General features: G+C 39.3%; 1 protein-coding gene across 1 annotated transcript; it reads left to right on the forward strand.

Moving 5' to 3' along the window:
* The first annotated feature begins 264 nt into the window (after positions 1-264).
* On the forward strand, positions 265-7,214 carry LOC136587401 (nicotinamide N-methyltransferase-like). The gene is made up of 3 exons (XM_066585976.1): positions 265-412; positions 4,057-4,264; positions 6,779-7,214. The coding sequence occupies exons 1-3, from the start codon at positions 265-267 to the stop codon at positions 7,212-7,214; spliced, it is 792 nt and encodes a 263-aa protein (XP_066442073.1).
* Positions 7,215-9,572: the final 2,358 nt, after the last annotated feature.

A 9,572-nucleotide genomic window follows, 5' to 3' on the forward strand; every position in this document is an offset into this window, starting at 1 on the left:
AGGGCCCTTATACACTGCACAATTATCTGCCAGATTCTCGCTGGATCGCAGGAATCTGAATGATAATTGTTCAGTTTCAATGCTTGCAGCGACTGACCGTAGTTTCATAACAAGAATGTGTAATTATTAATTTGGCTCATGTCTAATATTAACTTAGCAGAATTAGTTGTTTTCAGGCTATTCTGAAGACTGGCAGTGCACTGAAAACATTTCCAGCAGCGAGACCCTGCAGTTACTTCAGCCAATATCTACAAGGAAGAAACTATGTCTGACTTCCCAGGAGAGCACGAATACCAGAACTTATTCAGTCCAAAGGCATATCTAGATACCTTTTTTCATCTGGGTGCAGGGTCTATGGGGGATGAATATTTATATTTTGTACTCAAACAACTAGCAGAAATATTTAATTCAGGTAGGTCATTATTGTATGCATTGTTTCCTAAAAATGGTTGATAGTTTGCTAAATCTCATTTCTTGCACTTATGTACTCATATAGAAGCCTATGCAGTTATAAACATATATAATATTAAAGTATCTGCTGTATGAGAGGGAGAGACGCTTATATGAAAAAGCTCCTGTACCTCTGGAAACAATGAATGCGGACAATGTGGCTCTTGTAAAATTGCAGCTGTCCCTTCATTAGCCTATCCTAAGCTGAGCATGTATGTCTATAGGTGGTGTAGCCCTGCTGTATATGTTTAGGCCAAGTTATTCAATCAAGGGCTGTATATTGGAGCTGCTTTGCTGAAAGCACGTGTTCCTTAGCTGCTCCGCTAAAAAACCTAACATCTACCAGAATCTTCATCCCTATCCCACCAATCCGAAATCACAGAAAGGATGCAGCCGTTTGACCAACTCAGAGATGGCCTAAAGCATATTGACTGGGATAATGTCCTCAAAAGTAAGACTACGGACAAAAAATGGGAAATGTTTTAAAACATCCTAAATACTTACTGTGAGAGGTTCATACTTTACAGAAATAAAAGGATTGGGAATAGGAGAAAACCAATGCGGCTCAATAAAGATCTAAAGGGAGCAATAAAAAGTAAAAGGAAAGCATTTAAACTACTAAAGCAAGAAGGCAGTGAAGAAGCATTAAAAAACCTATGAGTATAAAAATAAATTATGTAAAAAGCTGATAAAAACAGCAAAGATGATAATAAAGAGACATATTGCTAAGGAGGAAAAATTGTGCAGGGTGATGAGCAGAAAGCAAATCTATTAAATAGGTTTTTTCTCCAGTGTTTTTACAGAGGAAAATGAAATGTCAGGGGTTTAAAGGAATTAAGTAATGTGATTTAAGAAATTAGGGTCTGTCTGTTTAAGGACTCAATAGTGATGGGGTCTGTTCCACTGGATTGGCTCATAGCCAATGTGGTGCCAGTATTCAAAACGTGAGCCTTGAAACTACAGACTGGTAAGCCTTACTTCTATTGTGGGTAAAATGTTTGAATGGTTTCTAAGAGATGCTATCCTGGAGGACCTCAAGGAAAATAGCTATATAACTCCAAATCAGCATGGATTTATGAAGGGTCGCTCCTTTCAAACCAACCTGATCAGCTTCTACGAGGAGGTAGGTTGTAGACTGGACCGGAGAGAGTCACTGGATCTTGTGTATCTGGACTTTTCCAAAGCGTTTGATACTGTGCCACATAAAAGGTTGGTATATAAAATGAGAATGCTTAGTTTAGGTAACAATGTGGGTAAGTAACTGGATCAGTTATGGAAAGCAGAGTGTGGTAATTAATGGTACATACTCTGATTGGGTCACCGTTACTAGTGGGGTACCACAGGGGTCGGTACTGGGCCGTATTCTTTTTAATATATTTAATAATGACCTTCTAGAAGGATTGCACAGGAAAATATCAATATTTGTAGATGCCACAAAACTATGTAAAGTTGCGGATGCAAGTGGATCTAGATAACTTGGGGGCAGAAAAGTGGCAAATGAGGTTTAACACTGATAAATGTAAGGTTATGCACATAGGCAGGGAAACTACTGGGCAAAATTGACATTGAAAAGGACTTGGTGATTTTAGTTAACTGTAAGCTTTTTCTATTTATATATTATTTTAATTTATGTGTATTGAGTTTATAGTTATTAAAGAAACGTAACATTAACCCCTTAAGGAGCAGGCTGTTTTGTACCTTAAGGACCAGACACTTTTTAGGGATCTTACCCATGTGATGGTTTTACTGGCCTTTTTTTTTTCCCTTCAGCTACCAAAATGATTTTTGCAGTTATTTTTTCCGTGACATATAGTGCTAATATTTTATGTCATTTTCCACTGACTTTCCCCTCCATGTTTTAGTGTTATTGGGGGTAAAAAGCTAAAAAAAAAGCTTTTTTTAATATATATAGTTGTTTTTTTATTACTACATTTACGCTAATAAAGTATAGGAATGGGTTCCTTATTTAGTTTGGGATGTTTTGCACCGTCCTGCCCCCTCCCATTGCAAATAGTGGCAAGGAGCAGAGAGGGGGCAGGAGCTCAGTGCACTGCTCCCGGCTCTTCCAGCTTCCTCCCCCTGCAGAGAGGGACACCGTAGATCGGCCGGGCATGAAAACCCGGCCGATATACGGATGTCTGAATAAGCCCTAAATATGTATATATTTATATATTTTTCTGTAATTTTTTTAACTTATTTTTGTAACTAATTTTTTTTAAACATCTATGACCCCCATGATGTCATATAAGATCTGGGGTCATTTATATGGTCTTTTTTTCATATTTCACACTTTTCCACTGTAGCTGGGGCATCCAAATGAGCTCCAGTTACAGGTGAAAACATCCCCATGTAGTAACAATAGTCACTAGCAGAGCTGATCAGGGTTCGCTTGGATGCTGCAGCTCTGCTGTGCCAGGGGGCTCTCTGAGGTCACATGATTGCTGGGTCGCGTAGGGAAAGAAACACTTCCACTTTCACTTCTTAGTACATATCGCTTCTCCCTTCCTCTCCAGCTTCTCCACTGTGACTAACAGCTGAAAACCCAACCTTCTTCTGCTTAATTGCAGAAGCAGAGGCTTTAATATTGCACCATATTTTTGCTATCGGCTGAGATTAAAGGGGTTGTCCCGAGGCAGTAAGTGGGTCTATACACTTCTGTATGGCCATAATAATGCACTTTGTAATATACATTGTGCATTAATTATGAGCCATACAGAAGTTATAAAAAGTTTTTTACTTACCTGCTCCGTTGCTAGCGTCCTCGTCTCCATGGTGCCGACTAATTTTTGGCCTCCGATGGCCAAATTAGCCGCGCTTGCGCAGTCCGGGTCTTCAGCAGTCTTCTATGGAGCCGCTCGTGCCAGAGAGCGGCTCCGTGTAGCTCCGCCCCGTCACGTGCCGATTCCAGCCAATCAGGAGGCTGGAATCGGCAGTGGACCGCACAGAAGAGCTGCGGTCCACGAAGACAGAGGATCCCGGCGGCCATCTTCAGCGGTAAGTATTGAAGTCACCGGAGCGCGGGGATTAAGGTAAGCGCTCCGGTAAACTTTCTTTACTTCCCTGCATCGGGGTTGTCTCGCGCCGAACGGGGGGGGGGTTGAAAAAAAAACAAAACCCGTTTCGGCGCGGGACAACCCCTTTAAAGCCCAGGACCAAGCGCCATATATTTACCGTGCTTGGACTAAAGGTTAAGTTTTAATGGTTGTCGTTTGTGATAGTTCATTGCATGATAGTTAGAAAAAAATCTTCATCCATGCACAGTACTGTTATTTGAGGCAATCATTTTCTATAATAGATTTTGCTGCACCACAGACATACAGACCAAGGATTAAGAGTACATGCCGTAAAGCATATTCATATGGCTGCTATGGGTTTTCGTCTTTGTTATGGTAAGATAACGCCTTCAATGTACGTCACTTACAAAAAATTCCATTTCCTTTTATTCCTTGTTATTCATATGATATGAAATATATGAAGATATTTTACCTAAATAAGCCTCTGGAAGATAAAATAAAATGATGCCTTTAATCATAATTGCGCATATTGTAAAATATTCCGCTACGGGTTAGATCTTTGTTGTAATGTCTCTACTTTTTTTCATCTAAGGTAAAGTAAAAGGTGATACACTGATTGACATCGGAACAGGGCCCTCCATATACCAGCTGCTGTCCGCTTGTGAAGCCTTCAAGAACATCATTGTCTCAGATTTTACAGACAGAAATAGAGAGGAATTTAATGTATGGCTTAAGAATCAACCTGGAGCATTTGACTGGAGCTCTGTGATAAATCATGTATGCCAGCTTGAAGGTGACAGGTACTGCGCACAAGATAATAAGCATGCTAGATCCTATGGTTTAAACAGAACATTGGCTGAAAAGGATCAGATCCTATCAGAAACAAGTACAATAATAGAGGAATTCCTAAGGATCTGTTCACATCTGTGCTGGGGGGTTCTGTTTTCATGTTCTAACATGGAAACAGGAAAATGAAATCTCTTCTTGGGATGGATCCATGCTATGACCGAAGCAAATGGCGCTGAATGAACCGCATTGAATGATGCTGAATGGGCCTCATTGAATATTATTGGATTAATTTAGCTTGTGTCATGCATTCTTTGTCCAGGTATTATCTTATACAGAATAGTGCAGTATGCTGTGCTATTTTGTCAGGCATTTTGTGCCGGATCTGCATTGGAGGTTTCAAAAAGAGCCGCTGACATAAATATGAACAGGACCTTAGTGTTTCTAAAAAGTTATAACTTGGAAATTCCTTTGTTGCCAATGCAAAATCAACCATAATGTGTCATTTTCAGTACTGTTGTCATATAACTCATTTGCTCTATTTCAGATACCAGAGATTTGGGAGTAACTGCAATCTGTATATCCACTATTGCTGCTCTCATAGAGAAAACACAGAAAACACTTTCGACATGTAAATCTGATGTGGAACATATAGCAATGTTTGCATTCAGTCTACAACTTAAAGGGGTTTTCCCAGCTATTTTTATTAATAACCTATCCTCAGGATATGTCATCATCACTAGTTAATCAAGTAGGGTTGACCTCACGGGACCCAGATCAATCAGCTGTTCCTAAACCTGCTATCAGCACCACATCACACAGCAATACAGAGCAAAACCTTTGACTCTTGTGTAGCAGCTGGTGCTGGTAATTGCAGGCACACCTCACATTGAATTTTAAGAAAATTCACATGAAGACATTGCTGTAGTCTGCAGAAACATATGCCTGTTAGGAATCGAACCAGGGACCTTCTGCTCTCCAGTTGGTGGTTCTCACTACTGAGCCATCCAGTATGTGGAAAGTACCCTTGCATTACTATCAGTCTTGTTCCATGATGCTGGTTAGTTAGCTCTGACTCCACCTCTGTCCCTGATTAGGCTCATTTAAAAAGCCAGACCCTACCACTGCACTAGTGCATGATTAATCTGCTTCATAGCACTGTTTGATCAAGCTCCACTTTGCCTGCTCCTCCTCTATTCCTGCAAGATCTTCCATTGCTGACTTCTGGCTTCCTCCCTGACTATGTTACCTGCCTCATCCCTCTGTGCTGCAAATGGAGACCTCCCGTTGCTGACTTCTGGCTTCCTCTCTGACTATGCGATCCTCTCACCCTCTGTGCTGCAAACCGAGACCTCCCATTGCTGACTTCTCCTCTGACTACACTGCCCACCTCATCTTTCTGTGCTGCAAACTGAGACCTCCCGTTGCTGACTTCTGGCTTCCTCTCTGACTATGCGATCATTTCATCCCTCTGTGCTGCAAACCGAGACCTCCCATTGCTGACTTCTGGCTAATCCTTGACTACTCTTCGGACCTGCAGCTATTACACCTGAGGCTCCAGCCTCGTTCCCAAAACCGCTATAATGCCTATGCAACAGTTTAGGGGGCCAGTCCCTTGCTCAGGAATGTGAATGAAGAGATACTGCTGCTGAAACTGAGTGGTTTCAGACGGAGTGATTTTTCATACACACAAGTGAACAATGTCACACTTTGCTCTTGCAGCCTGTTTATACAGGCAGATATATCATTTATTCGTTCGCTTGCGAATCATTCAGTCTTTCACATTCACTGCACCAGAGAACCAGTGAATGACTGGTATTTTAACCGAACGATTAGTGAATGAGCCAACGATGATTTTCATACTTGCATAAAATGAACAATCAACAATAAGCAAACAAATTGTTGTTCATCATTCGATCATTGGCTGCGTTTACACGAATGATCATTCAAACTCGAATGATCCAACAACTTTTTGAACGATAATCATTCCATGTAAATGTACATGTGCGATTCCAAATTGCTCTCCACTTTCTTTTTAATTTTCTCTTTTCCTCTCCTGACAGTACCCTCTAAATTTCTTCTGCACCCTACTGTTCTACTTGACTATCTACAACTTCATCTTCTCCATGAGTGTACACCTCATACCTTGAAATTCCAGAACCGCATTCACCTTTGAAGCACTTTGTTTTTTATATCCTTAGTCACTGCATCTTCCTGGCAGTACCTACATGACCGGTACACTAAAAAGTCATCCGCCCAATGTTAGCTGGATGTTTTTTAAAAGTAGCTAATACAGTATACTAATATATTTATACTTTTACTTTATGTGAATGGAAATTCATAAATTAATTTTTCACTAACTTAGCACTTCTGGATACTTCCATAAAATAGCAATGCCATAACAAGAAAGCTCCATGTGTCCTGTTGTCCTATTCTGTTATATACCTACTATGGTCTCTGCTTCCAAATTCTAAGGTATACACATAAATATAATATTTTTAAGTATCATCCCTTCTCCTGTTTTTCAGGATATCATGCCAAGAAAAGGAAGAACGACTGAGAAAAACCATAAAACAAGTCCTGAAGTGTGATGTTTTGAAAACAAACCCCATAGATCCGGTTACTATTCCCAAAGTTGATTGTCTCCTAAGTTGCCTGTGTCTGGAGTCAGCATGTAAGGATTTTGAAACTTATGACACTTCTCTGAAGAGCATATCAAAACTATTAAAACTGGGTGGTTACTTAGTGCTCACTGGTGTCCTAGGAAACAATTACTACTTGGTAGGTGAAGAGAAGTTCTCTTGCCTAAGCCTTAATGATGCCTTTCTCAGGGAAGCTATAACTGGAGCTGGATACAGTATTGAAAACTTTCACCTCTATAACAAGACAGAAGATTCTCTAGAAGACAAGGCAGATTTTTCAGGTTATTTTGTTATTGTTGCTCAGAAAGAAAATGATGCCTAGTTAAGTATTGAGGCTTCTCTAATGCTGGATTTATACGAGTGCAAGTAATTAGGCTACTTTAAGGCCAGATATCAATAAGTTTGTTCACATGCACATATATGGCGTGCACATTTCAGTCATGCAAAAAATACACAGCATGCACTATTCTTCTGCAATGCATTTTTAACATGAGAAAGTCCTATTGGCATTCGCATTGAAAAACACAGCAATATCGTGCGTGATCACAAGTGTGAAGGCACTCTTATGGTGATTCCCACTTCAAGATATGTGTGTGTATATATACACCCCGCAGTGGGTTAAAGGCACAAAAGAGATATAGATATTATAAATACTGATGCAAAATGCAGACCAAAATACTGATGTGTGAAACTGACCTGATTTTGTTTTTTTAGAGGCAATTTCTAATTCATTTTTCTCTGATCAATCATGCTGGAATATCAAATCCCAAATTTAAAGAATTTTGTTGTACATAAATGAATAAAATTGACTATTTTAAAGATATGTAATTGTAGTTATGTTTGAATAACCACAACAACTAATTGAGGCAGTTACTGTTATTTGCTTTTAATGTTTGGTTAATGCCTAAAAACAATAAATATGGAAAACTCTCAAATATGGAAAAAGTCATAAAACCACCAACAAAATTTACCAAGTTAAACGAGGCATCAGAGAAATATGTGGACAGAAAAAAAAATCAAACAAAAGAACAAAAAAGAGGAAAAATCTGCTTTCTGTTTTCTATGGTGACCACAGTGACAGCAGCCCTAGAAATCAGCTGATCACCATTAATAGAGAAAATAAAAAAAAGTCCCTTCAAAAACTTGAAGAGTTCTATCATTTCATGACATTCTCGCTGTTATGTCAATTCATGTATGAATGCGTCAGCTTTACTTTTGTACCATTGTTTTGTGCTTGCAAAGTCTCTTAGATGTTTATGCCAGATTATGAATTTAGGAAGGGTATTGTTTCTTAGGGAGAGCACTTAAAAGGTGTGGGAGAAGACCAATTAGGCCATACTTGCTCCTCTTGGAAATATGCAAATGGAAGATGGAACAATACCTCTGCAGAGCCACCTATTAGAAGGCAGCATTCCTGAAAGTCAACCTCAGACTTTTTAAGCAAGGACTGAGAATTGTAAGCCAATTACAAAATGCTCTCCTTAACCTCTTAGTGACCAAGCCTGTTTGCGCCTTAATGACCAAGCCAAATTTTGGAAATCTGACATGTGTCACTTTAACATAGAATAACTCCGTAAAGGTTTTGCATATCGAAGTGATTCTGACATTGTTTTTTCGCCACATATTGTACTTTATTTAGGTGGGAGAAATAGTCTGATAGAATTTGTGTATATTTATTAAAAGCATCAAAATTGGGAACATTTTAAAAAAAAAAGTAATTTTTCACATTTTCAACTGCAATATCTCAAATATGTGCAAACATACTGTTCAAATCTTTGATAAGATATAGGTTTCCATCTGTTTACTTTATTCTGGATGCACATTTGAAAAACTTTTGTTTTTTTACTATTTAGGAGACGTACAAATTTAACATCGATCATCAACATTTTGAGGAACACTTTGTTTTCCTGCACCAAGCCAAGATTTCAAAGGCTTATAGGTTTCAAAATGATAAATACGCCCACAAATGACCGCATTTAAAAAACTACACCCCTTAATATATTCACTGAGGGGGGTCATGAGTATTTTTACCCCACGGTTTGTTTTCAGGAGTTAATGCAATTTAGAGGAGAAAAAATACAATTTCATATTTTTGCAAATATGTCATTCAAAAGTCAGTTTTTATTTCTATAGTGCACATGAAAATGAGAATTTACATCCCAAAATGGATACCCCTGTTTGCCTGTATTCATAAACATACCCATTGTGGCCCTAATCTTATGTCTGTATGCACAACGGGGCCCAAAATGAAAGGTGTAGCCGGTAGCTTTCAGAACAGAAATTTTGCTTATAGGTGTTTTAGGCCCCATTGCCCACTTGCAGAGCCCTTCAGTGGCCAAAACGACAGAGAACCCCCACAAATGACCCCATTTTGAAAACTAGACCCCTTAACGAATTCATCTAGGGGTGTACTTCATATTTTGACCACACAGTTTTTGAATGAAACTAGGCAAAGCAGAAGGAAAAAATTACTTGCACCCCTGTTTGTCCCGTATTCAGAAACATACCCACTGTGGCCCTAATCTTATGTCTGTATGCACAACAGGGCCCAAACAAAAAAGAGCAGCCAGTGGCTTTCAGAACAGAAATTTAGCTTGAAGGTGATTTAGGCCCCATTGCACATTTGTAGAGCCCTTGAGCTGCCAAAATGATGGGGGACCCCCACAAATTACCCCATTTT

The sequence above is a fragment of the Eleutherodactylus coqui genome, chromosome 13, assembly GCF_035609145.1.
Source record: "Eleutherodactylus coqui strain aEleCoq1 chromosome 13, aEleCoq1.hap1, whole genome shotgun sequence".
Lineage (NCBI taxonomy): Eukaryota > Metazoa > Chordata > Amphibia > Anura > Eleutherodactylidae > Eleutherodactylus > Eleutherodactylus coqui.

Coding starts and splice junctions, on each gene's coding strand:
- LOC136587401 (XM_066585976.1), top strand. CDS start 265: ATGTCTGACTTCCCAGGAGAGCACGAATACCAGAACTTATTCAGTCCA. Junction 413..4,056: donor AGCAGAAATATTTAATTCAG/GTAGGTCATTAT, acceptor TTTTCATCTAAG/GTAAAGTAAAAGGTGATACA. Junction 4,265..6,778: donor TGCCAGCTTGAAGGTGACAG/GTACTGCGCACA, acceptor CCTGTTTTTCAG/GATATCATGCCAAGAAAAGG.